Here is a 27,898-nt window from a genome sequence, read left to right on the forward strand (position 1 = left end):
AAATAAACCAAACTATTTTAATAGTTGAAGTACCCACATCACAGGCATAATTGTGTCGTAAGTTACGACTCGAAACCTACCAAGGCTGTCAAGCTCACCGGTCAGCACGAATACACAATCGCAGCTATCGACAAATTATTCGCGGACGGACCCAAGCAGAAGAACACGAGTGCCTCGGCATTTTACCATGCACTGCTGGACCCGGAGCTGCCAGAGCAGCAGCCTTCCGACCCGATGAAGGCTGAGTTTCGACTCAAACTGCTGGATGAAGCGGCAGCGAGACGGAGGGTTCACGTGTTTGAGCCACTGGAGGAGCATCAACAACTTTCAGATATTTCGTTCGTTTTCCTAGCGCTTTTTCTTCAACGCAATTCGGATTCTCTTCGTTGTATCAACTTACAGTCGTGCTCGAGACCAAAGTTTATCTGGTCAAGGACTTCTCGTCGTTGAGGTGTCGAAAGTTGTGTGGTACGAACTTAGGTAAGCATTTTCTTTATGTTCATTTGTTGGGAAAACGGGTAACACTTTCTTGTTTATTTCTGCAGGGGTCGATTACAGCTTTCGGTTCGAATGGCTAGTTTGTAGTCATGAATATTCACTTGAATTCAACCTCGAGCTATCAAAGCGACCAGAAGGACGACGCGTTGGCACTTAATGTTGGCAACTGCGTCGGTTCCAGATGCTCCTCGATTTTCTTGATGCAACCTCGATGACACATGCGGAGCTCCTCGAATATTGGGAGCACTGGATCAAATGAAGCGTCTTCCCTGGCAGCAGGACGGGGGGAACAGCGGCAAGCCCCAGAGATTACGGACTCCGCTAGACTTTTGTGCAGAGAAGGCTGCAATAGTGAAAAGAAATTACCCCCACGACCAGCTTGTGAGCCATTGCATGCCTTAGAGCACGGAAAGCCCGCCATGTTGAGATCTCCAAATGTCACGTAAGCGTTCGAGGTATTCACGTGACCGGAGTGAGGTGTCGTCAGGCCCCACTTTGCTGCAAAGCACCACATAAGCCAGCCTTATAGTTATCTGCCGCATACACAAGGAGATCTCGCTCCGCTTACCATGATTGCCATCAGGAACCCGTCCTCCAACGAGTTGCCACGTCAAATTCCCGCTACCATCGCTCATGCGCCATCTACAACAGCACCAAGATGACCGGTTACCTCCATTTCATCGTCAAGTATATAGGTTAGCGTCAGGACACGTACCTAGCTTGCATAAGGTTCTCGATGTTGTACGGCGCGGACCCGTCAGCATTCAACTCGACGCCTGTCGGTGGATCGTTCAGACAAAACTCATGCGGCGAGTCTGTGAAAACATCTCCTGCGCAGATGGTGGGGATGCCGTAGCTTCCGTCCCACCAGGAGGCGACACTCACGTCCGAGTCCAGCATCTTAGCCACCAGTGCCCACGGCGGAACAGCAGCTCGTGGGCTTTTGACGAGCACCAGCACATCCTGTTCACTGTTCGCTGTTCCGTCGTCAACGAATTCTTGAAGTTGTTGATGCTCCTCCAGTGGCTCAAACACGTGAACCCTCCGTCTCGCTGCCGCTTCATCCAGCAGTTTGAGTCGAAACTCAGCCTTCATCGGGTCGGAAGGCTGCTGCTCTGGCAGCTCCGGGTCCAGCAGTGCATGGTAAAATGCCGAGGCACTCGTGTTCTTCTGCTTGGGTCCGTCCGCGAATAATTTGTCGATAGCTGCGATGGTGTATTCGTGCTGACCGGTGAGCTTGACAGCCTTGGTAGGTTACGAGTCGTAACTTACGACGCAATTATGCCTGTGATGTGGGTACTTCAACTATTAAAATAGTTTGGTTTATTTCAGACATGCAGTACTCGCCGTATCCCACCTTCGATTGCATGGACATACTCCCTGCCGGCCTCGCATACAAATACCAATCGATCCTCGACAATTCTACGTGACTCGACCATTTCCTGATACATTGCGCAAAATGGCAGAGGTGGAGGTGTGGGAACAAGGCGTGGGGGCTGGGTCGCCTGGGAACACTCTTACGCGGCAAGCACGACCACGAAAGTCAGTCTGGAGGCGTATCGAGGATAAATGGGGAGACGTCCAAATTGAAAGTCAGGGTGCGTACTCCGTTGAGCGCCTCGAGAGTCTCAACTTATATTGCAAGACCACTTCTCGCGGCCGAGTCGTGTTACTTTGTCTCCTATCGCCTGTCCCAGCGTTAGCGACAGCATTGCTGATAGAGAGCTTGCCGCTGAAATCTCCGTCGGAAGGGTGGACCGCCAATTGGGTCTTTTGGGTACGGTCACTCCTGGTCGTACTCATACTAAGCTGTACCTTGAACTCGCAAATGATCCGATTGATCCCCGGCCTCAATTTCACAATCGGCAAAAGAGTGAAGTTATCTGTGGGGTTAAGCGCTGTTTTCTTGGGGATTTGTCTTCTCGCCGCCGACAAGATTGGGTTTCCAGTGCCACTCATGATGCAACTCGCACCTATTCCAGTTGCAATTGTCAATCCGATTATGACTTTCCTTGTCTTGGGATCCGTCCTCTTTGCCAAAACTTCACCGTTGAAGCCTCATGCCGACCGATTCCATCGCTTCATTTTGTCGATTTTAGCGCTAGGTGGCGCGTTCCCGATCTACAAGCTGCTATATCAGCAAATTCCAGAGGGGTATCGAGGCGTTGCAGTCGTCATCCTGCCGATATGGAAATTTGCAGCAAAGCGATTCATGGTGGGCAATACGCGCAGACTGGAAGATATCATGCCACTTGCAGTGGCGTTTTGTGTGGATTTCTTGAGTACATTATTTATTGCGGTGTGTATGTCCACGTCAAGATCCATATCTTTGATGCTGCTATTCATCGCAGTTAACATTGGGCAATCCCTGCTGGAATTCCGAGCGATGAGTGCAAACGGGAAAGCGCTGTTCAAACTACTGGACGAACGGAGGAACTCTCGAACTCTTATACGCAAGAAATTCGATTCATTGGACACCACAAGCTTGCTGGTAATTATTCTTGAAGCAATGCACAACTCGGCTTCGTTACCACCAAAGTCGCTGAAGAGAGTCCGGTTGTGGGCATGTCTCCGGTATCCACTCACGACCGAGAGGCTGGAACTTCTTCATACTCTTGATGCATCTGGTGTATACCGCCATGAAGACGCTACAACTGGAAGAAGTGCGGATCAAGAACACCACCATGTAAGCTTACAACGACATGAATACCAGCACATACGAAGTGCATCGATCACCCCGCACTCTGGCGAAGACAAATCAGCTAATCTGCATTCAGACCCAGGTACAGAAGCTACCACTAGGCACAACCAGAGACTGAACAAGATTGTGGTTCAAGGTGTGCGACTTCTGTTTCATGCCGAATACGTCGCTCTCGTCCAGTACGTAGAGGCTATGGTTCCAATAGTCTTCCTGATCTACAAGTCCGTACTCGAGCACTTGCCAAACGTTGTGTACTACCCTGGTGGTGCTAGTGCCTGGGACTTGCAGTCGACATCAAATACTGCGCTGCTTGCGGTGATGGAAGTGGTTTTATTACTCTCTTTCGACACGTTGCTTCGGCACAAATTTGGGTTTTCTCCAATGTACCAGGTGGCGTTTGTGCTCAAAACGGAGTTTTATGTGGTTCAACATATGCTTTTCGGATTTATTATATTCATATTACAGTACGAATTGGAGCATTTCGGTAAGTATTGCGTTGTACGCTTGGAAAATCCGGGGATATTGGTTTTAAGAGCAACGTCTTCATTTGTTGCATATGTGTAGGTGCTGACTTTACGCTTCGTTTCGAATGGCTTCGCCACAAAAATGACTAGGTATCCTGCCAAGATAACACCAACGTGAGCTGCTTAAACTACATATAACAAATTTTGGTCACCATCGCCTACTACCTATCACTACATGTAGTATTGCAAAGCAGGGCATTAAACCCGAAGCCACCACCGTTGACAGCGGCCGTACTGAAGGTGTCGATGATAGCAGTTTCGGGGGAGGTTAGCAAAGTTCGTTTGATTTTATTCACAATGGCGAACCTGCCTCGGATTAAAAAAAAATCTCCGCTGGAGTTTGTAGCTAGCTAGCTAGCCGAAATGCTTGTTTTCCTGCTCAGTTGCAACCGATTCGTTTTCTGTAGAAATAATACGACATGTTGCTCATGAGACGTGAATGGCGGGAAAATGATATTTCTTCTCGAAACGTGTCATTATATATTCCACTACGAGTACTAACTGCTCTGGAGAGCAATATTGCAATACCAGATTGCTTCATTTACGCGATCAAGTAATACATACACGGTGTACTTACTGCCATTTTACCGCTGGGACGATCAAGTTCGGATTTTTCGTTCGTTTTCCTAGCGCTTTGTCTTCGACGCAAATTCGGATTCTCTTCGTTGTATCAACTTGCAGTCGATCTCGAGACCCAAGTTTATCTGGTCAAGGACTCCTCGTCATTGAGGTGTCGAATCTTGTGCGGTACGAGCTCGTCCACTTAGGTAAGCATTTTCTATATCTTCATTTGTTGGGAAAACTTGTAACATTTCACTTTCTTGTTTATTTCTGCAGGGGTCGATTACAGCTTTCGGTTCGAATGGCTAGTTTGTAGTCATGAATATTCACTTGAATTCAACCTCGAGCTATCAAAGCGACCAGAAGGACGACGCGTTGGCACTTAATGTTGGCAACTGCGTCGGTTCCAGATGCTCCTCGATTTTCTTGATGCAACCTCGATGACACATGCGGAGCTCCTCGAATATCGGGAGCACTGGATCAAATGAAGCGTCTTCCCTGGCAGCAGGACGGGGGGAACAGCGGCAAGCCCCAGAGATTACGGACTCCGCTAGACTTTTGTGCAGAGAAGGCTGCAATAGTGAAAAGAAATTACCCCCACGACCAGCTTGTGAGCCATTGCATGCCTTAGAGCACGGAAAGCCCGCCATGTTGAGATCTCCAAATGTCACGTAAGCGTTCGAGGTATTCACGTGACCGGAGTGAGGTGTCGTCAGGCCCCACTTTGCTGCAAAGCACCACATAAGCCAGCCTTATAGTTATCTGCCGCATACACAAGGAGATCTCGCTCCGCTTACCATGATTGCCATCAGGAACCCGTCCTCCAACGAGTTGCCACGTCAAATTCCCGCTACCATCGCTCATGCGCCATCTACAACAGCACCAAGATGACCGGTTACCTCCATTTCATCGTCAAGTATATAGGTTAGCGTCAGGACACGTACCTAGCTTGCATAAGGTTCTCGATGTTGTACGGCGCGGACCCGTCAGCATTCAACTCGACGCCTGTCGGTGGATCGTTCAGACAAAACTCATGCGGCGAGTCTGTGAAAACATCTCCTGCGCAGATGGTGGGGATGCCGTAGCTTCCGTCCCACCAGGAGGCGACACTCACGTCCGAGTCCAGCATCTTAGCCACCAGTGCCCACGGCGGAACAGCAGCTCGTGGGCTTTTGACGAGCACCAGCACATCCTGTTCATTGTTCGCTGTTCCGTCGTCAACGAATTCTTGAAGTTGTTGATGCTCCTCCAGTGGCTCAAACACGTGAACCCTCCGTCTCGCTGCCGCTTCATCCAGCAGTTTGAGTCGAAACTCAGCCTTCATCGGGTCGGACGGCTGCTGCTCTGGCAGCTCCGGATCCAGCAGTGCATGGTAAAATGCCGAGACGCTCGTGTTCTCCTGCTTGGGTCCGTCCTCAAAAAGACTGGCACTACCCAGCAGCCCACACAGCGATTCGTCCCGGAAAAAGTTACCCGAACAAAGTCTGGCAAGTTGCAGCTTCTGCCCCAGCTCCTTCAGCTCACTCTCCCCGACCGACATGGCCAGCATGTGCTGAGCGAACTGCACGTTGTTGTCCGCCTGACAGCCCAGTCTCACGAACGAGTCGTTGTGTGTCGGGTCTGGGAAGTTGGGCGTGGACGTCTGCAAGAAGAATCCGCCGGTGCCGTCGCCTTGGAACGCCACGGCTCCTTTCGCGTGGGCGCTGAACAGGTCGCCGCCTCCACACACGCGCTTGCCCTCGTCAACAAGGTCTCGGGTCCCATTCGGGTGGTGATCTCCAGCGATGCCGTTGAGCTGGTCGTTGAACAGCGCCCAGTACTCGGCGTCCGTCTCCTTCTGCTTGAGCGTGTGGCTAACGGGGTCGTCCCCGCCTTGGCCCAGGCAGTCCAGCCCCACGTCCCGGAAGTGCCGGAACTGTGGACTCTTGGCGTCCGCGTAGAGGTAGCAGAGCCCCGTGGCCCTCGTCTCCAGCGCGGGCCAGCCCGCCGTGGGCACGTTGCTGCAGTCGGGGGCCGGACAGTCGCACGGCGTCGGGACCACGCGGCCGTCGGGCGATTGCACATGCGACGGCAGCTTGAGCACGGCCCACCAGGCCACAGCGTGGCCAAAGCCGTCCAACGCTCGCACGGGCGAGCCCCGCACCGCCGCAACAGCGACCACCAAGAGGAGCACCACCGCCAAGATGGTCGTCATCGATAACGGAGACTTGTCCGGCGTGACGGTCTCCGATCCAAAGCGCGAAGCCACAACTGGCCCTCTCGTAACGTCGGACGAGCCGAAGGATTCGCGTCTTCCCGCGAGAAAAACTTGGTCTGGGATCAGCTTACACGTGCCAGGAGCCTAAACAATGGAGAGCTCAGCGTTGTCAGACAATAAATACCGAGACTTTTATTTCACGACGGGGTCCTTACATGCGGACCTGGTGCTTGGCTTTCATCACTCAAAAAATCATATCTACACAGCGACTTGCTCTTGCTTCAGCCGCTGGTAAGGCTTGCTGCGACCGCGCTGCCCAGCGCGCGCTTTTCCTCTCAGAGCGCGAGCTTCATACCCGGCAGCGCGCGCAGCGAACGGCACGCTCATATATAAAGGCACTTGGAAAATAGAGATCGTCGACGCACGCATCGCGGCGCACACACCACTTGCGTCCCTCAGATGGGCACGGACTGGGGCACACCGCCCATGGGCTTGAGCATCTTGCTGGCGCGGTCCGTCGGGAAGGCCGGGCGCTCGCTGCTCATCTTGCGCTTCTCCCCGACCGACGGCTGGGGCATTGGCGGCGACAGCGTCTGCTGCTGCTGCATGGGGGGCGGCTGGAGTTGCTGCTGCTGCGGCATCGGGTAGTGCATCTCCGACGGCATTTGCTGCTGCGGAGGCATCTGGTTCATCATCACCTGCGGGTGCGGGAAGGTCGGCGGTAAGCCTCGGGTTTGGCCGTCGTGGTGCGAATAGCTCGGCGGCTGCACGTACATGGGGTTGGACCCAACCATGGGGTGGGTGGCCATGACGCTGTGGATGAGCGGGTTCCCGTTGTGCGCCATGAGCTGCTGCGGCTGCAGCGCCGCCATGTCGCCCTGCGGGTTCTTCTTGGCGGCGTCGGCGGCGCTGGACGCGGCCTTGCGCTTCTGGCGCGCGAGCACGCGGCTCGAGCCCACCTCGAAGGACGTGGACATGCCCGAGCCGATGCACGCGAAGTAGCGGCGGTCGCCGGCCACCATCTGCACGAAGGCCTCGAACTGCACGTAGTACTTGACGTTGCGGCGCTTGCACTTGCCCTGGGCCATGTCCTCCGTGTACTTCCAGACCTTGGGCTTGAACTCGAAGCAGGCCACGTTGCCGTCCTGCTGCACGAAGTCGGGCAGGCGCTCGCCCGTGATCCACTGGTCCTTCATGGCGTCCATCTCGTCCGCCTCGACGGAGCGGCCGAGCATGCACTCGCGGATCACGGCCTCCTCGAAGGCCACGGGGATGTTCTCGAGCGAGTGCACGCGGCCGAGCAGCACCAGGTCGTCGAACGTCACGTTGCTGTTGAGCGTGACCTCGGTCACGAGGCTGCCGCGGCACTTGCCCCACATGAAGTCGTGCTGCTTCAGGTCCTCGATCTTGATGGCCGAGTAGTCGCCGAAGACCTTGCAGCTCGGGAAGCACTGCAGGTTGCGGCGGCCGTTGCGCCAGTACTTGAGCTTGAGCGGCGTCTTGACCTTGATCATGGCCTCCTGCGCCGTGCCCGCGGACGAGGACGAGGGCGCAGCCGCCGCGGATGACGACGACGACGTGTACTGCGAAGGGTACGCGTCCACCTCCTTCTTGGTCACGTCCAGCAGCGGCGGGAACGCGTGGGTGGGCAGCGGCAGCATGCTGCCGCCCATGGGCGCGTACATCTGCGTGGCCCTCGTGGGGAACTGCGGCTGCATCGGGTCGTGGTGGTAGCCGCGCGGCTCCGGGTACGCCTGCGAGTACGGGCTCAGCCGCTGCTGCGTCTGCGTGTACACCACGCTGGAGCCGTACGAGTCCGCGTAGGCGGAGGAGGTGCGCGACGACGCGTCGTCACGCGGGTATCGGCCGCTGCCATTGGAGCGGCTGTACTCGAAGGGCAGCGGGTCGGCTGCGTAGTCCTCGGACGTGCTGGGGCCCGCCTTGGTCAAAGGTTGGTACTGCAGCCCGGAGGAGGACGCAGCCGGAGTGAAGGGCTGCTGCGCATACGGCGGCATCTGATACACGCGATCCATCTGCGGTTGGGGCTGCGCGGGCAGCTGCAGGCCGGCGCTGGTCTTGGGGCTGCGGCCTTGCGGGGGGGACAGCGCTTGGCTGGAGGGCGGCGCGGAGCCGGCGCTGCTGGAGGGCGGCGGCGGCGCGTACAGCTGGTTGAGCGTCATGCCGACGGCCATGGGTGGGATACCGACTGACAACAGCGAGGCCGGAGCGCCTACTCTCGGGCGGAGCAAACGGGAAATGAAGACTCGCCCGGAGCCGCGGCGAGACTCGGCCGCCCGTTGTCTACTGTAGCGACGCGGCCCTGCTGTGTCCGCCAGAGTGGGTGGCGACGTGAGAGAGTGCAGCATCTCCCCCTCGCTGTAGGGAACCAAATTGCCCCTTCAAGAGACTGCCGGCACACACGTGGCGTCGTTCGCTGCTAATGCATATGTATGTGCATGCAGGCAGGCACTGCCGAGCTAGGCAGCCAGGGAAAGCCTGCGTGGTGGCGAATATTCGTTCGTTCCTGGCTGCGCGGCCTTCCTTCCGACGCGGAGCCAAATGCTGCGGATTTTGCATAGTCGGCGCGAAACGGTCTCATTTTTTTAAAGTCCGCCGACCCATTTCAGTGGCTTCTCACCACGAAGGCCGGACTGTATCATGGTGATTGGTTGTGAAGTTTTCCGGTCGACACCAGAACACGTCTGGTTTGGATGCGGAGTTTCGCGCTTGATCCTAGGCGTTGATAGTTGAGACCGCCGGTCAAGTTGGCTGCTACACGCTGCGCAGTGTACATGTATCGGCTACGAAGTGAGATTCGGTTCGGCGGCATCAATCTTATTCCGGGCGGGGATTCAGCGCACGGTATCCCGAACGCTTAAAAGCGATGGCAGCAAAGACTTTGCCCGACAATTTCGCTTCATGCTTATTGCCTGTTATTATCTTTGCTGTTGCTGTTGCTACTGCTGCTGCTGTAAGACAGCGTGTCAGCGGGGTTGCTGGCCGAAAATGGGTCCTGCGAAATGGGTCCTGCTGCCGCGTCTGCGCGGCGCAGGCGGCCGGCACTGTCGTACCAGTGCGTGGCCGGGCTCCTGTCCCGGCTTTGCGTGACGTGGCTCGTGATACGTTGAAGAAATTATGGCGGAAAAGGTTCGAATTGTTGACTACAGTGACCATGTATTAGCAACTGTCGGCGAGAAACCCGTGTAGAAAGGCCGATTTGTGATTTCGAAGCAGGCTTTTACGGCGCGCCAGGCAAGCTTTTGCTGTGTGAGTGAGCGTCTGAAGCCTTGGCTGCTGCTCGCCGCGCACGCACATGGCGTGGGGGCCCATGTGCCCGTGAGGCAGCGCGAGCAATTCTCCACGCGCAACGACGTTGCCTTCAAGTCCGGGGGCGGATCGAGCGCCGTAGCTGTTGGGCGTAGTCACCGAAGTGGGCCAGAGAGTCAGACCCCAACTAGCGAATGCATAGTGGGATCAAGTGACACAGAGGCCGTCGTCGATCGTGATGGTCGACACCAACTCGAAGCCATCCGCGGCGCGAACGAACGGCGGCGTTGGCTGCCTCGCTCGCTCGGTCTGGGCAAGAGCAGACAGCACGCAGCAGCTCGCCAGCCGCCGGCAGGATCCTTACCTCGCCACGCGCGCGTGAGGCCGGTTCTGCTGCGATTGTGATGACCGCAGGGTTTTCCTGGCTGGTGACGCCCAGCGAGCACGCTGCGGTCTTCTCCGGTACGGTACGCTCGACTTCAAGCTGGTTCCCTCGTGAGCGTAAGTCGGGCGCGCGCCAATGATTCACAGACTGCGGCGCCTCTGCTGGATTTCACGAGCTCTCCTTGCCCGCCGTCAGGTCGCCGTTCGAAAATCTCGCTCACGCCGGCCTCAGCAAGAGCATGCCTTGCCTTGCCTGCATTCACCATGCCGGTCGGTCTCGGCAATGCCGGCGTTGTCGACCGTGTGTGTGCTTGCGGAGACGCCCCGCGTGCTCGAGTCATCACGCTGGGCGCCAGTGGGAGCGGCTTCAGCGTTGCGGATTTGACTTGGCCCCACTATTCTCCCGATAGTCGCATCGGGGTCCCACGTCCAGTATGTAAGGCGAGTGCAGACAACAGCTCCGGTTCCAACTCGCCGACATGAAGCAAGTCGGCAGCGCCGGTCACCACCGCCGACACCCCGCTGAACGGAACGCGCATTACAGCTATAAGTCGCTGGCGGCAGCAGGCAGCATTGCGTCCGGCGGGCACTCCGAGTGGCAGCAAAAAGCAGGCGAGCTCGCGGGCCGGTCTCTGCTCCGTCCGCATGCCAACACGATGTGTTGCCTTCTGGCGACCATGGCCCGGCTAGCGCAGACGCCTTCATTAGCTCACGGGCGCGGCCTGTGGGCAGCTGGGCGCGCGGCAGAAGTTTCATATCGTCGCGAGCCTGCCGTGCTTGCTGCTGGCATGGGCTTCGCAGCGTCGCCGGCGGGAGCAGACTCTGCTCCTGGCTGCGGAGCCTCGGACGGGTTGCGGCGGCCTCGTCCGTGGCGATGGCTCCACTCGCAAGCTGCAGAGCGGATCTGCTGGATGGTGAGCAGGGAGTGGCATGCGACTTGCATGCGCGCCGGGGGCGGAAGAAACCGTTGCAGTGCCCGGTCCTTGTCGGCGCCACGTCGACGGTGGGATCAAGATGTCCTCAGCCGACAATGCCACGAGGCGAGCAGCTCGTGATCCACGAGTCGTGGCCGCAAACACAGGTCATCAACATCGTGCTGAGCAAGGCCGCCCGCCGGACAGCGGATGGCAACGTGGCCAAGGCGCGCTTTAGGTAACATCACGACATGCTGCTATAGTTGATAAATAAACGACCGCTTCAGGAAGAATGCAACTCCACACTCCTAGACGAACACACCACTAAGCTAAGCTTAAAGCTTACATACGTTCACGCGAGCTGCATGGATGCCTTGTACTCGCGCACGTCGCGCTCGCGCTGCTCGGCCTCGAGCCGCTGCTCCTCCTGGCGCTTGGCCTCCTGCTCCGCCACCTCGGCGCTGTGCACGCGGTGGTACGTGGACGAGATCGGGATGTCGTCGGCGCTGCGCTGCGACTTCTTCGGCGGCGACGGCGGGGGCGACGGAGGCGACTGCGAGCGCGCAACCTCCCCTGGTCGCTGCTCTACTGCCCCGTTCACCTCTTGAGCCGCGCTCGCAGCCTTTGCCTTAAAACCTCGAGGCTCGTCGCCGCCGTCCTTGGGCGCCGGTTCCTCGTCGTCCGACTTGTCCATGAGCCTCCCGTCGCCTCGATCCATGAGCATGTCCTGCACGGCATTGTCCACCGCAGGCTCCACTTGGTTCGCGCTCACAGTCGACGGGAACATGGGCGCCACTCCGGTCGTCGTGGCCGCGTACTCCTTGCCGGGCGTCGAGCCCGGGCACTTTGACGGGCAGCACCCCATGGTCTTGCAGCACTAAACTCCAGCGTTCTCCTGGTGGAATGCAACCTGTGCAATTCACTTTCTCACACTGCGAGGAATGCCAGCCTCGAGGTCAAGCATGCGCATTATTGGTGTCAGGGGCTCCACGTCCTCTGCATCGGATCCCGTACGAATGGCTACGTTTGTGTTCAGAACATGAGGTTGAATAAGAACCTGTCAAAGCTGATCAACTTCAACTTGAGCTGCTCCTACTCTCCTACTCGCCCAGGAAGAGCGCCACGCCTGCGAGCACCCAGCGAGCCCTATCGCCTGCGATGGGCATGGATATCTCCACCAGCATGCGCTCGCGATCGGTGGCGTAGTACAGCGGCGTCTTGATGCAGTTTTCCTTCTCATACATCTCCTGGGCGTCTTCGCGCACGAAGGCCACGTAGCAGGACGGCACGGCCACCAGCTCCTGGGCGTCCGACACGGCTTCAAGCAGCGTCCCGCCTTCGAACGACGCGCCCTGCAGCAACAGCCTCGTGAGCTCGAACCACTCGACCTTCGTGCCGCTCAAGCGCTCGCGCTCCCAGCACGACAGCAGCTTCATGCCGTCCATCGAGCACTTCTGCTCGCGTGCGCTCTGCTGACGAAGAGCGTTGAGGAACGTGCCCGGGTGCAGCAAATCCGACAGATCCAGCCCCTTTGTGAGCAATTGGCCAGTCCCCACAGCTTCTTGCCACTCGGAGAGCGCTCGCTTGCGCATGGCAAGCCCACGCAGCCAAGTGGCCACGTTCTCGCTGCCCTCCCACTGAGAGGACCATTCTGCTGGCACTGCGCCCTTGAGCAGGGCAATTGCAACCGTCTGGATGGCTGGCGTTAGCAGGCCGGTGCCGTAGATCACCTTCTTCAGAGCCTGTAGACTTGAATTCACTTGTTGTACCAGATCCAGCGCGTACTCGTTCTCCTGCGCCACGAAGGCATCCGCCGGTGCCATGGCTTGCAGGTTCTTCCCAGAACTGGAGGAAGACGAGGTTCCTTCCAGTTGGAAACCAGTCGTGAGTTTGCCCCACGTCTCCAGCAATGGACCGAGCTGTGCACGCCACTTCTCGCGGTCGAACGTCGTCGCTTCGGCTTCGCTTGAGGAGAGAGCTTTGAGCTGGGCGATGACTTGTCCGGAAAGCGAGCGCTGCATCGAGCGCTCGATATTGTCTGGCAGCCCGAACATGGCGGGGGCGTCGAGGTCTGGGAAGCGGTCGATGATGTCAAGGTAATCGGCGTGCTGCGAACTTTGTGGCAGCTTTACGCCACGCATTAGACTCTTCTGTCCTGATAGCAACTCTTGGCCGAAGTACTCCGTCAGGTTGCAACGGAGCACGCGCAGGTCGTACGGGTTGTCGATACGCCCACCGTAGATTGCATTCTCCATCAAGCCGTGAAGCGTTTGCCAGTCAATGCCGCTTGAACCGCCCCCGCTGGTCTGACATGCCAACTCCATGACGTTAGAGCCTGCGCGGAAATCGCCGAATGAAAACTCATAAAACTTGGTCCAGCCCTGCGGGATGTACGTGCGTCTCTCCTGTAGCAGAGCATGGAACCACGCCAACAAGAAGAGAAGCTGAGCCCGAGCAGATGACCCTTTTGCGATGAAGTCCGGATTCCACGCGGCGTAAGTGCGCTGCAAGTTCTTTTTCATGCCAGGAGGAGACTCGAACGTGATCTTGAGACTTTGCTCCAGAAGAACAAGCGGGAAGGCATCGTGCGGCTCCGTTGTGAGCCAAAGGCGGAACTTGTGGCTCCCATTCAGTGCACTAAACTCTTTTTCAAGCACAGGCAGCCAAGCGATGACCAGATGAAGATTCTGCAGACACAGCCACTCACCATGTTCTGCCGTTGACTTGAGCAGGTTCAGTGCCTTCTCTTGCTGGCCTCCGCCCATAGCGACTTCAAAGTAGTGCCCTTTTCCAACGACAGACGTGGCGACTTCCTCCAATTCCTTGGAAGGATCAGCTCCTGCCGTAGTAAGCAAGAGTACAGGCGTTGTGTTTGTCGCTTCTTCGGTTCCGATAACCTTAAAGTCTAGCGACGGTGGAGTGAGCGACTTGAGTTGCATAATACCACAGATAAACTGAATGATGGCACTTTGCAGTCGATCGGGACGCAGCGCCTGAACCACGAGCAGCTTCTGAAATGCAGATAAACCCCCAGAAGACCCAGACTTGTCCATCTTCGGGTGGAAGTTCTGCTCGCACTCCATCGACTTCGACCATCGGATCCACATGTCGTGGCTCTCAAACTTACACAGCTGTGTTAACCTCGGCAACGCCTCGACAAACTGCGTGTAAGCCTCTTTTCGCTCTGGCGAGGCCCATTCTGGCAGCGGAGTGTTACCACCCGATCCCTTTTCAGTCTCCACCAATTCGCCACAGAAGAACTCGTACTCGTTCTTCTCGAAACACTCGGGGTGCATCCCGTGGACCAAGTGCATACCAAACATTGGTCGGTGCTCTTTGAATAAAGCACGGCCGACAAACATCAGCACCTTGTACTCCAGAATGGGGATCAGACGCAAAATGCGGTCCTTCGTGCTCGAGGACTCCATTTTAGTGGCTAAAGTGGCTTTGAAGAGCCCCAAGAACGAGGCCAACGAGAAGCGGTACATGTGATTCACCGCACTCAACTGCTTCACGAGGAAGAACATTTTGGCACCTTCGTGGGCAAACGGGCAGTAGGTGTCGCGCTTTTCATCCAGCTCCTCCGATTTCTTCGCTGATCGCTCAAGAGCGTTCTCAATTTCGGCACTCGTAGCTTTTGTCTTCGTGAGTGACTCAACCAGGATAGTGTTCTCCAGAATATCTCCTTCGGACGTGGCAAGCGCCTCCACGAGCTGCTTCTCGAGAGCTGCCAGCTGCACTTTGCATTCTTCTTCTTGTCGAAGCAGCTCACTCTTCTCCTGTTCAAGTTCAGGCTGCTCGTGCTGGATGGTGACGCCGAGAAGCTGACCCTCCAGACCAGATTTTGTGACTGTGAAATTGACAACGTTGACGATTGCCAGTGCGTCGGGGGCTAGTGGCGGCGACGGATTCCGCGTGACCAGATACAAGCGGAAGTTTTCATTGTAGTCGATCACCTTGTCGCCTAATGCGACGACAAACCGCGGGCCTTGGTGGATCAAGTCTTTGCGAACCAACGGATACAAATAAGGCTCAACGTTGTCGACTTCCAGAATCACCAGAGTTTTACCGAAACGCACAGCTTGCTCGACGAGATTTACAAACCGTGCGTCTTGAGATTGCACTATGGACAGCGGACGTGTCGTATCCTTCGCCAATTCAGCTTGCAACCAAGTGGTGCTTGCGCTGGCGGGGTCAATGATGAACGGACATCGCTCGCTGCTCGAATTGGAGACAATCAACGCATTCTCCATCGACAAATTATCCGATGGGAGCCCCATAGCCTTCCACGTGAGCAATTCACTCTCCGTGCTTAGCAACTTGCGATAGTCAAAGTGTAGGCTGCTCGCGGAGCCCGTAGCGCTGTCAAGGATGTCGCGTTCCCACTCCTTCACAACGCGCTTCCGAGCATCCTCGGAGCACTTGCCCAGGAATGTTGTGAAGGCGGAGGCGAGCAGCATACGAACTGGCAGATCGGTGAGACGATGCTCCAGTTCCTTTACCTGCTCCGACCAGCGGTGCTTCTCGCCTCCAAGCTTGCTCAGTAAGCCTTGGGCCTTGGTCAGCGTCTTCTCAGCCTGCTCCAGGTTCATCTTCAAGATCTCAGCCTCCTTGGTCTTCTCTCCGAACTGCACCTTCATCTTATCCACCTTGACGTCGATCTTCTTCAACTCGCTTTCGCATTGCAGGAGACGCTGTTGAGAAGCCTCGAGAGATCGCTTCGCTTCCGCTAGATCATTTTCCAGCGGTTCAATCTTGTTGAGGACCATTGAGTACTTGAGATTGGCCTTCACCCACGTAGCTAAAGGTGCAGCGGCCACACTCACACGATAAATAGTTTCGTGGTCGAACGAAGAATTCTTGCTCTTGACGAGTTTTGTGACTGTCTTGGAGATCTCCGGTGTGATGCGATGGGCATCGTAGTTGAGGATTTCGTCCTTCACGCCACGATTGCCCAGGAACTTCTTCATCGAATTCCAAGACGTATCCTGGATGCCCAACAACATCAGCACCGCTGAAAGCACGTCGTGGATGGGCTCAGGAGGCATCTTGAGCGATCGGATCTCGTTCAGATTGTCGCTCTTGATATTGCCCACAGCCTCCATGGCAGTCCGAAGAATAGGCGTAATCTCACTCAGCTCCTGCTCAATCTCGTGCTTGCGAGCGTTTGTGGCGATTTCTGCCTTGGCGAGCTGCTCTTTAAGTTTCTCAACCTCACGTCGATTGTCAGCCGCCGAGTCCAAAGCGTTCGTGATTTCCTTCATGGCCTCGTCAGCCGAGACTTGGGCAGCACTCAAATCCTTCTTCTTTAATACGGCGTTGCGACTCAGCTCGTCCACAGTCACACTAGCCTCTTCCAGCTTGCTCAGACCGCTCTTGAGGTGACGGATCTCCTGTACAATTTGCTTGCACTTCGCCTCGAACAACGTTCGCCATGTACCGAGGAAGCAAATGAACTCGCGGGGTGTAGCGCCAAACTCCTTGCAACTCGCGTACAGACTTGTGATTAGTGGAGTAGTTTTGATGAGACTGTCGACGAGCTCGGAACCGTTTAGCAACAACTCCGGTAGGCGAGCCATACTGCTGGTGTTCCATTCGCCCATCCAGACGATACCGCACCGAGTGTAGAGCGCTGGATTACTTTCACAACGCAGTACAAACTGAGGGTTTCGCGAATCCATAGCCAGCACCACGTGTACAAACTGCCGAACTCGCGACACGAAAAAGTCGTATACCGTTCGGATATGCTCCTGCCCGCTAGCACCAATACTTTCGAGCATGAGTTCCTTCAGTGGCGCGATCTGTGGCTCAATCTCCTCGTGAGTGTACAAACCGGGTACTTCTCCGGAACTGAGCAAGGAATTGGTAAGTTCCAGAATGGCGTCCTGTGTGAAGTGGTGGTCCTCAAGGTACAGCACGTAATGCTGGCCTTCAACGCCAGCCTTAACTAGCAGACTCTTGAGATCAGTTCGGAAGCTGCTGGCATCGTAGTTCCGAGTGAGGCTTGGAGAGAACATCGTGTAGTTCAACATGTACGCGATGAGTGTGGTGGCCGAACGTCGACCGACACCAGAATTCCCGACTAACAGCATTGAACCTCCTGGCTCCGACATGACGCGTTCGATGATCGTCAAGTGTTCCAGGATCTCATCAAACAGAAGCATGTGCAAGTCCTTCTCTTCGCGCTCGTAGAGCACCATCCCCTGTGAGACCACTTGGGAGAACTCATCACTAGCAATCCGCTGTAGTGATACCGCTGTTGCAGCATTGCCTGAAGTGGCAGCGTCTCCACTAGCATTTCCTCCAGCAGTGCGACAGTGCAGTGAACTAAAGTATACGTCTTGTAGCTTTGTAGCGTGGCGCCATTGCTGCTTCCAAACAGTGTTGAGAATGCCGTCAAACTTCGACTTGGCCTCGTTGTCCACAAGACGATCACGGAAAAGTCGACGCGCCTCGTGTGCTAGTGCATCGAGGACATCTTCGTGCTCGAGATCGTATCTCACGAGTGCAAAGACCCATTTGGTTAGATCACGAGGCGTGAAGAGGTAGTGACGCTGCTCATCTACTGTGAACTTGGTCTTGACGATGTCGTACACTTCGACCATGCTTTTGGCCAGTCGGTCACGGTTAGCGGGATCTCGCCAGGTAGCTGGTAGGTTTGGTGAGCTGGAAGAGTCGAATACACCCTCCAAGAAGGTCGAATACACCACTGCGAGTTCATCGGTCGACGGATAATCCATGTATGCCACCTTCACGATCGCTGTAAATCGCGTGGAAAGAGGGTGTCGACCCACTGTGGTTGCAGCATTCATGGAGGCGACAAGCTGAATCTTCTCAACTCCGAGGAACTCCAGGTGCTGGTCGTAGAAGCCGTTGAACGTGATCAACTGCTGAAGGAAGGCGATCAGCATACAGGTATCGTACTGATCCGGTTTAGGCAGGTTGATGTCCTTGAGATAAAGCACGAGTCGTTCAGCGTCTCTAGGACGATAAACTCGACCCGTTGGCGTCGAAAACAGCGAACAACACTGAGCGATCTTGTGGATAACGTGGTCAGCAGTTGTCTGCGCATTGCAGTGAAGAACGGAGACTGTGACGCTCTTGAGGTTCTTGAAGGCTTGGCGGATCAACATGTTCTTGCCGCTTCCTTCCGGTCCAACTAGGATAAACGGCTCCATCTTCTCTACCCATGGTTCAATAAGCTTCAGGCCTCGTTGGACACTAACCGTAGGTACTACAGCATCCATTCCGTTCGACACAAGGTCTTTGCGGTCCATTTTGCCATCCATAGCGCCATAGGTGTCCCGCTTTGTCTCGTATGTGTAAAACGTGGAGCCTAGGCAGTAGCAGTCGAGCGGGGCGCTCATATCGGGTGGACGTTCGTTGGCCATCATGAACAGAGATTTGGCGAAGGACGCACGAGACCCCATGGCCAAGTTGGCTCCCAGTCCTCGGATCATGGCACAAACGAACTCTGACCGCGTCGTAGCTGTCGCCACATGACTCAAACCATTCATGATGGTACCAACTGTAGTCGTAGCTACGATGGCGTCGTACTTGTGCAGTTCCTCCAAACCTCTGGTGAACAATTCGTCGATCCACTGTCTCAACGCGTCGCGCGTGTTGCTCGTACTGGGATCAGCTGCAGGTGGGAGCGTAAGAAGCCACTTACTCACTAGTCTCTGGATGACCATGTCCTCGTCGGATAGGAAGATCATACCCATCCGTGAAATTGTAGCGGGCGATGCGAAGCGGAGATCATGCGTCTCGAACACGAAGTTAACGTTCGGCCCAAAGTTGATACGCTCACCGTTGGGCAGTGTGAGTAGATGGTTGTCGTCTAATACAGAGTTCAGCGATTCAATCCACTCTGGGTCGACGTCGCCGTCGCAAATAATCCAAGAACGCACGTTTTCCGGTTCTTTGACTACTTGGCGAGCTGCAGCAGTAAGCACGCCGTCTTCCCACTCACGAGTGTCAAGATCCATATGACCCAGCAATCTCTCTCGCGGCATCGACTTCGGATTCATAACATGAGTCTTCACGAGTTGGCCACATCGGATCAACGCTTGCTGAAGAACCTGCCACACTGTGGACTTGCCACTACCCGATGGCCCTACGACCACGCAGCCCATACGCTGGTCCAGTGATTCCTTGAGCTGCAGCATTTTCCTGATCTGTAGCTCGTCGACTTCCAAGAAGAACGGTTTATTGGTCATGACCTCGCGAATGGCGTCGCCCAGCGCTCCACCAGCTAGATCAGCTGACTCAACGCCAGGGAAAACATCTCCGATCAAGGCCAGGAAGCGAGTCGAGTCCACAAATGTAAGCTTTGACAGAGTGTTGATGCGCACGGCCTTGATGAGGATCTCCGTTTCTTCCGCCGTCGTCATTCTCACGGGTTTACTGTCTGCAGATTTGGCTTCTTCTTCTCCACTGCCACTCGATTTGCCACTTGTAGCGCGCTCTTTCTTCTCGGCTTGGAGAAGTTTCCCAGCCGTGTTGAGCACAGCTTTCAGCGCGCGCAAACCCCAATCGTAGTGCTGCTGCCGCGACAACAATTGTCCAGAAAGTGAGTAAAGCGAAACAACTTTCGACGCGATGTCTTTGGCCTCGCTGAATCCTTCAGAGTATAGAATAACTTCCGCGATGAGATTGTTGTCCGGTCGGCCCATAGCTACAGGACGGAACAGCGCCTTGAGATTATCAGGAAGCTTCGATCGTCCACCGTAGCCTTTTCCAGCGGGATTGAGGGTCACGAAAATGCCGGCGTTAAAGTCGACGTCCACGGAACGGTTCAAGAGGTTAATAGTCCCTGTCTTCTCTTTGATGGCGTCCTGGATGACCTGAATCTGCTGCGAAATAGCAGAAAGCTGGTCCTCTTTTAGTCGATTGAACTCATCGAAGCAGCCCCAGGCGCCGCATTTAACGAGTCCGATGAAGATGCGGCCCATGGACTGGAAGTCGATGCCTTCATCGCAGTTGAACACGAGAACTTGGCGTCCAAATTGGCCTCCTAAAGCCTTTACCGACTCCGTTTTGCCTGTACCGGCAGGTCCGTACGGATTTCCGCCAAAGCCCATGTGCATACCTTGAGTGAGCGTCAAGTAGCACTTGTCCGTCAGCGGGGTGTGGACCAACTTTGGGGCATTGCCCTGGTATTCGTACGTGTAGGCAAACTCCGCGTCGTTCATGCGGATCAAACACGGCGGTGGGTCTTTGCTTGACGTCTTCCGAGTGTCCAAGTAGAAGCGAAGCTGCTTCTGCCAGATCCAGTCGGTCACGGAGCGACAATTAGCGGCCAAGAGTTGGTCACACACATCGATATGGTGTACCAGATCCAGTACTAGCGCCTTAACTTTGAGACTCATCAGCAGCTCCGTGCTCAGATCCAACGATGTCAGTTCACGTAGCGTGTCTTGTAAACTACGTTTGAGCTCCTGAACTCCACCACTTTTGATGGCCGCCTCGGCTTGTGAGCAGAATCGGATTTGCTCGGTCAAACACAACACCTGAGACGGGAAAGCATGATAGTCCGGTGCGCTAGCGTTCACGCATTGTGCTGTGAGCGCTCGAATAGTACGACGCATTTCGCTGGTGAATGTTTCGAGCCATTCCTCGACGTTGCTCGTGACCCCTACCGGTGTGTGAAGCTCCACTCGTTCACCCGCAGCGCTTAGCATGGCGACGATCTGGTCTTGCTGCTCAGAAAACTCCACTCGGTACACACCCTGGTAGAGCTTTTTGAGGTGGCTCTGGATCACTGCGGGATTTTGAGCTTGACCCAGGATCTCGAGTAGGTCTTCATCGCCGATGAAATAGAACCGAGGCATACGCGAGCGCTTCTCCTCGAGAAAGTCTGCCAGTGCTTTCTGGCAACGTTCGAGTTGATCTACCATTGTGGTGAGGCGCTCAACTAACTGGGGGAATAGTAGTTCATCAGCGAGGTTGAACAGCTTAGGATCTCGTTCCACCGCGCCCATGATGTCTGTGAACTCCTCATCTACCCGCCGGAAGCGACTCTGCTCCGATGGCAAGGCTCCTTTAGAGAAGATCGGTTCTAGAAAAACCCACTTGCGCTGGATGAGGTTGAGTTGCGTCAGTACTTGGTCGAGCGTGCTCATCTTGATCTCGTATTGACTTGCCTCGACCTCAAAAGGCTTGAAGAATTGCGACTCTTTCAGAGAGGCCAACAGCGACTGGTTGTCGCCTAAAGCGAGCGTCAGGTCCTTCCAGTCTTTGATGATTGCCACGCGACGCCCATCGTGTTCATGTGCCAACAACGCGAGCTCTGCAGTTTCTGTCCAGGCACGAAGTTCCTGTAACGCGTCACGAATTGTAACTTCGCCTTGCGCTCGAGCGTGAAGCACCTTGACAAACTGTAGTGTAGCAGGTAGTTCCAGCACGGGGAACACGTCCATGAAATGCTGGACGGTTAAGTTGTGCTTCTCCACGCCGCGAGGGAACCCTAACTTTCGGAAGAGCTGTGTCCAGTGATCATCCTTAAACGGTTCACCGCGACAAAGTTTGAGCGTAGGCATCGCTCGCTTCACGTTGGTATTGAAGTCGTTGATCTTGTCAACCACGACTGTCCGCTCCGCACCATGAGCTGCCTGCTCCTTCACCGCATCGGCCCATTTCTGAGCAGTATCGGGTAGAGCGAACATGTTGGTGCAAAATGCAAACCAGTCTTGTGTTGCAATTGCTTGGATCTCTTCCCGGAACTGGCGGTATGTGTCCCAGTTGCGCTGCAGCTTGCTAACATCATCGTCGAGTGCTGCTAAACCGTCGAAAACTGGCTCAGTCATTGAAAACGCAGCGCAATTGGACGTCAAAGTCACGCTGCGTGTTTTCAGCTCGTCCATCTTTTCTCGCCATTCAGTCATCGCGGAGTACACCTTGGCAAGTGCTTCGTCCTCCCACGAAGAAACCTCCACGGGACGCAGCGCCGTCCACCGCTGGCGGAACTTATCGATCTCAACGTTGCACTCGACGACCTGTGCTTCGATCTCTCCCTTGAGACTTTCACGCTGCTCTTCAATCATGTCGTTGAAAGCTTCTAGGGCGATTTCAAAGTTCTCCCAACGCGTTGGAAGCTGCGATAAGCGATCTTCTACCTCACTCGTGTCCATGGTCGCTCCACTCATACCTGCGCTGCTGCCTCCACCAAGCACGGCCAGCAGCAGTATCTTCTTCTTCTCAGCTTTCTGGAACTGCGAGTGAGTGTCGCCCTTGCGTGCGTCGATGTCCTTCCACTCCAACTGAGCAGCACTAATTTCATCGATGGAGTGTGGACGCTTGTTCAAGCTCTCCATCGATTCCTCCACGAAATCTTCCACGATGCGGATGTGGCTCAGTGTACTCTTGCGCAGCGAAAGTAGCAATGCGTCCGTAAACCGCTGCAAGTATTCGTCTAGTGTGCGCTTGAATGGTACCAACGACACGTTGATGCAGTCGACTTTGACGAAGTCCGAGATCTTCTCGCTCTCCTTGCGCTTAGTGCGTATAGTTTTGAAGTTGAGTTCCCAGTCGGCAGGTTCCTGTAGTGTTGCCTCCATGACCGCATCGAGGTCGACGTTTCCACCGCCTCCAAGTCGCGCCAGGAATCCCCAGTGTTCGTACTCAAAGAGTAAGCCTTCCAGTCGTGTGAACAAACGCTCGCACGCTTCGTAGACTCGCACTAAGTTGCGTGCATTGGCGTCACACATGGCAGCAAACACTTGCGAATTTGCAAATCCACCAAACTTGGTGGGTCTCGCGACGAATTTCTTCATCGCTTTGTAGTATGTTGTTCGCAGCTCCTCCAGTGGAGGTTTCAGCACAAGTGTAGTTCCCCCCGAGGCAGCAGACGCCAATGCTGCCGATGCTGTCGGGAAGTGCAGCTCGGTTTTGATCTCTTTAATCTCAGGGAGGTTTTCGTTGAGCGTTTCAAGACCGAGTTGGTAGCCAGACTCGAGCACCTTGTAGAGCTGGTGATCCCAGTACAGGAACCACTTCGCAGTACGTGAAGAGTCTTGTTTTCGCGTGGCCAGTTGAGCACTGCGCTTGATCTCGTCCCAGCGCTCCTTCCACTTCGCCGGATGACGCAGTAAATCAATGTCAAGGAGAGCCAACATATCTTCGCCTAGCTTCTCGTGAGCGCGCTTGAAGCGCCGATTCTCAGCCGCCAACCGATCCGCTGCAGTTTGGAGCTGGTTTACGTACTCGTCGCATTCGTCCAAGTTGGCCCACGTCACATCCTTACTTTTGGTTTTCTGGTTCTGGTTCTGCGCGATACCGGGGCGTTGAACGGCGTCTTCAAACGCAAGAAGAGAGTCAAGTAGCATTGGCTTCTGTTCGTCGATGATCTGAGCCTCAATGCTGTTGTAGAAGTTCGCCACCTTCTGCAGTGTCACGCCGAAGCGGTAGTACTTCTCGGCTTCTTCGGCCACTTGACGCACTCGAGTCGGCACCCATGCATCGCCAGCTTGGGCTGCTGTCTGCTGCGACGAAAGCTCTGTGAGCTGGCGAACGTCGCGCAGCAGCGTAACGAGGAACTCACTGAAGTTCACGACGAGGTCGCCACTTTGCTTGTCGATCTGCATCAGTCTTCCCCGTAGTCGAAGAGACTGGCCGCCGTTGTTCTCATCGTCTTCATCTAGAGCGCGCAGCATGGAATCCTGCCAGTCGCGCACGCGATCGAGTACGAGCCCGCTCGCCTTAGCCGCTAGCTTGTCACACTGTTGCGATAGCCGTGGAAGAGCTGGCAAGTCAGTCAGAACACCACGCGCTAAGCGCTGCATGTCTGCCACTCGTCGACCCAAAGCATGGGCCCACACAATGACGTTGACGTCGCTGCTCAACGTCTTGCCGACGTGCATGCCGCTCTTCTTATCTCTCGATCCGGCACTACTCGAGCCAAGGTTTTGCTTCCGCGTCTCGAAGTCGCTGTCCAGCTGATCAACGTGCGCCAACAGTTGTGCGAGCAAGGCATCGCGTTCACCAGCAAGCGCTTGGGCCAGTGTTGGTCGTTGCAGGAGATGCTGGTAGCGCTGCAGCAAGCGGGCAGCTGCACTGGGCTTTGATGTGACCGCGCGGAGTCGTTCACGAAGAACGACTGCAACTTGCGTCTCCATAGGAGCGAGGGAGCGATCGAACTCGCTCAACGCGCGTTGCCACGCAGGTTCTGTGTACGCGTTGTAGTACAACGGACGGAGCTGCTCAAACGGCTTAAAGCACGACTCGGCAAGCTTGTCTTCTTGATTCTTTCCGCCTCGTGATGGCAAAAGAGCGTGAAGTTCCTCGTACGTTGTGCGTACGCGCAATACTTGATCAAAACGAGCGCTTAGTAGCTGAACACGCTGCGCTTGAGGAGACACTGAGCCCTCCCAAGCATGCTCACTGTGTGCCGGCCAAAGCGTCCCCGTCAGGGACTCGATGGTGCTCCGCCACTTCTCGCACAAAGCCACCCCCTGCTGGAGGAGTTGGTGGGCCGCGTGGAATGGCGCTTGCCAGACATTAGCTTCTGTCTCCTTCTCGCCATTCAGCGTCTTAGCTTTAGCTAGCACAAAGGCATTAATGGCGCCCGTGACAAGACCAAGCAGGTGATCCATTCGTCTCTGCGGGTACACCTGGTCCCGCGCGAGATCGAGCCGCCACAGATCATCCGCAACGTTCAAGACATCATCCAGCAAGTCCGTCATCTCGTCGAAGCTGAGGTTCCCCAGCGGGTCAGTGAAGCGTTGGTGCACCGTGTCAAAGGCGGCGCTAAACTTCTTTGCTCGTCTCGCCTGCCTCGAGTCCGTCTGCATCACCTCCCAATAAGCGAACTCGTCGCTCATAGTGGCAATACTCATGAGTCCATCATCCCCGCCATCACTTGGCGATGCTTTCGCTTGCTTGGAGTCGCTGCTTCCTCCCTGGATCAAGGCCGTCCCGGCCAGGCCAGCGTCTAGCTCCAGTAGCACGTCCTTGAGCTTCTGCGACAACTGACTCGCGCGCGCGTCGTCACGCAGCAACAACGGCGCGTACACTTGGTGCACAGTCTGGTAGAGGCTCTGCAGCGGCGTTTGCAACGCCGACGTCAGCTGCACGCTCGTGCTCATGTTGTCCGGAGTTAGCGGCACCGCCTTCTGCAGCTTGAGGAACGCCGCCGTCTCATCGTTGTTCCCACCGTCCTCATCTTGCAGCGAGTTGGTGAGGCGGATCTCTTCGCTGCCGCTGGCCAGCCGCGCGTGCAGCACGTTGCACTGCAGCTCGTCCAGGAACTGCGTCAGCGCCTGCTGCGAGGCTTTATCCTCGCTCAGCCGCGCGTTGCGGGGCGCCCAGAGGCCGCGCAGCAGCCCAGCCAGGTAGCCGCGCCTGGCGTCGCCGACGTCCGGGTCCATTCAGCTACTGGGACGCGGTAAGATCTTAACTGGATGAGGCGAGAGACGAAGTGAGCTACATGTACGAGGAGGCGCAAGCTTTGGATCGCAAAGTCAGCCTCTTCAACTTGGTGTAAGTCACACATTGCAACTTCAACTATGCGTTCTGACAGGGTGTCGCTTCGGTATTTAGGATGGGAGTTTTTTTAGCTGGGGTTATTTAGGTCTTGGAGCAACTGACAGACGCTGCGATATCGAGGCAGCATAATGCTAACGAGGGACTTTGCCGAGAGGTCTTGGTCGGAGGATGAGTACTCTAGCGATGAAGGCGATCTCGTGGACATTTTGGAGAGTTACACAGATAGGTTAGGAGCGTTATGTGGCGGCTTGGAGGAGGATGACGAAGAGTCCAGCGATGAGGTCGCTGTTGATGTCGGGGATGATACGATCGCGTCGTTGGAAGAAATGACAGGCGAATGCGCGGCTTTGCTTGCGTGTCTTGAGGCTGAGGGGTATAGGTAAGGGTGAAGCTATTGAGGCGTTCAAACTAACCCTAGCTAATTCACTCTCTCCAAATTGCTTTATAGCTTCGATGGAGCTGATGACAGAGATTTTGAGACGCCTCAAGAGGTGAATATTGTCAATAGTGTAAGTGTGGAAGAGGAGGCGGAGGGATGCCAGCCTGAAGAACTTGCTCGCGAACTTGATAGCTTTGCGGACGAGTTGAATGAGTTTTTATCCAAACTTGGAGATACCAGTCCATGCTCAGTGGATAATTCAGCGTTAAAGCATGATGGATCGGGTCACAGCAGCCACTGCCACAACAAAACTGAAGCTGTGGTGGATATTGCTGTGGTTGCTGGCAGCGACGGTGATGAAGCTAAGATTAAACACAACAATCATGCACAGCCACCTCCCCAGGAGGTTTTCAGCCAGCGAACTAAGACCGCCATAGCCCAGCACGTGAAACGGTTAGCGCTTCGTAAGCAGCGGCCAAACAGCAGCGGGAAACAAGCAATTCTGGATTTCACTCATGACTTGCGGGCTGGCGCTAAACTAGAACGTGCTGCCGGCGCTCGAGTCGTTTGGTCAAAATTCCAGAGCTCGAGCTTTCAGCAGCATATTACGCGTCAAAACTTCGCGAGGCGGAGAGTTAAACAGAATCAAGAGGCCCAGCGCCTCGTTGAATCGACACGCTTGCGAGGAGCAATCGAGATCCCGCACCGCCGCCCAACGAAATCCGAAAAACGGGAATCTGGAACGCAAGCAACGTACCTGAAGCAGTTTAAGCCAACTTCAGCGCCTGCAAGTGAGTTCGATCCACGTTACCTGTGTGCTGTATTCCTCTACGGCCTTCGTCGCCTTGGAACTACCTTTATTACGTTTAGCTCGCTCGCACAACTAGAGCAGCGTGTACGAGCAAGATTTGGAATTCACGAAGTTGTCAGCATTTATCGTGAAGTGACCGAGCTAGTGGTACCTGAACGCGCTATAGGCTATCACTCCAGCAAAAGGCACCGCCTGAAGCGCCTCCAGCGAATTTCAAGCCTCGAACGCGTGAGCGATGGAGACACGCTTTGCGTAACCCAGAATGCCTATGACGATATGACTATCCTGTGCGACTGGATGAAACAGCGTCAGCGAGTAGTATACGACTTTCAGCACCTAGCACCTCAGTCATCTTCTATCGTATCTGCTGTCTCTTTTGATGAAGTCACGCCACCGAAGCCAAAGGCAAGCGTGAATGCTGCAGCCAAACCACAGCTTTGGGATTCAAATGGCCGAAGTATCGGCGTTAAGACACGTGAAGCAATTTAGTGATAGAGCAAAAGACAAGGCTCGAAGTGACCCAAAGTCAAACAAACATTCGATTGTCGAAAACTTAGACGATTAAGTGCACGAACGGTGGCATGAGACGCAATCCGCAGCCTTCAACCGGATACTTCTTGGATCTCCCCAATATGCGCGTGTTAGAAGAATTCACGAGACAGCTAGACGACTTCATCGGCGTCAATGCGGTTGCTTGATCGACACCTACGAAGCAGGCGCAGCACCCACTCCTGCTCCTCCCGCAGGGGCGAGCGCCGACACAGCTGCCGGAAGTGCCGCACCCAGCAGACCTGTCGCATGACTGGCCAACCCACTCACGTCACCGCTCGCCGCCGACGTGATGAGACCCGCAGCGTTGGAGAGAACCGCCGGGTTCGAGACGAGACCCGACAGCAAACCGAAGAGGTCCTCCGTCGACATGGCGGCGACGGCAGGATCCACCGAGCTCGGGTTCTTGGACAACAACTCCTTGATGTTCTTGGCGAGCTGCATGCGCTCGTCCGGGGTGGTGACGCTCGGTTGGTTGGCCGCCGTGACAAACGACACGAAGTAGACCAGCGCAAGCGCGATCGCAACAATGGGCATCTTCATGGTGACCGGGAGGGAGAAGCGGGAACTGGGTCGGCTTGAGTGGTTCGAGTCCAAATGAACAATGACAGCGGTCTGAGTGTGCAGAT

At 55.4% G+C, this 27,898-nt stretch overlaps 4 protein-coding genes across 4 annotated transcripts; all 4 read right to left on the reverse strand.

Moving 5' to 3' along the window:
- Positions 1-619: 619 nt before the first annotated feature.
- IUM83_17064 (dead deah box rna) lies at positions 620-6,478 on the reverse strand (the record flags this gene model as incomplete). Its single annotated transcript, XM_067941990.1, has 7 exons — positions 620-767; positions 906-996; positions 1,067-1,140; positions 1,214-1,743; positions 4,956-5,011; positions 5,082-5,155; positions 5,229-6,478. 7 exons carry the CDS (start codon positions 6,476-6,478, stop codon positions 620-622), a joined length of 2,223 nt encoding a protein of 740 aa, XP_067792533.1.
- Positions 6,479-7,175: 697 nt separating this feature from the next.
- Positions 7,176-8,673, reverse strand: IUM83_17065 (Transmembrane protein; the record flags this gene model as incomplete). Its single annotated transcript, XM_067941991.1, has 2 exons — positions 7,176-7,179; positions 7,256-8,673. 2 exons carry the CDS (start codon positions 8,671-8,673, stop codon positions 7,176-7,178), a joined length of 1,422 nt encoding a protein of 473 aa, XP_067792534.1.
- A 2,725-nt stretch (positions 8,674-11,398) lies between these two features.
- IUM83_17066 (uncharacterized protein) lies at positions 11,399-11,911 on the reverse strand (the record flags this gene model as incomplete). The annotated part of the gene is made up of 1 exon (XM_067941992.1): positions 11,399-11,911. One exon carries the CDS (start codon positions 11,909-11,911, stop codon positions 11,399-11,401), a length of 513 nt encoding a protein of 170 aa, XP_067792479.1.
- A 235-nt stretch (positions 11,912-12,146) lies between these two features.
- On the reverse strand, positions 12,147-25,412 carry IUM83_17067 (dynein heavy chain; the record flags this gene model as incomplete). Its single annotated transcript, XM_067941993.1, has 2 exons — positions 12,147-23,177; positions 23,247-25,412. The coding sequence occupies 2 exons, from the start codon at positions 25,410-25,412 to the stop codon at positions 12,147-12,149; spliced, it is 13,197 nt and encodes a 4,398-aa protein (XP_067792546.1).
- Positions 25,413-27,898: the final 2,486 nt, after the last annotated feature.

The sequence above is a fragment of the Phytophthora cinnamomi genome, assembly GCF_018691715.1.
Source record: "Phytophthora cinnamomi strain GKB4 chromosome Unknown Contig34, whole genome shotgun sequence".
In the NCBI taxonomy this organism is placed as follows: domain Eukaryota; phylum Oomycota; class Peronosporomycetes; order Peronosporales; family Peronosporaceae; genus Phytophthora; species Phytophthora cinnamomi.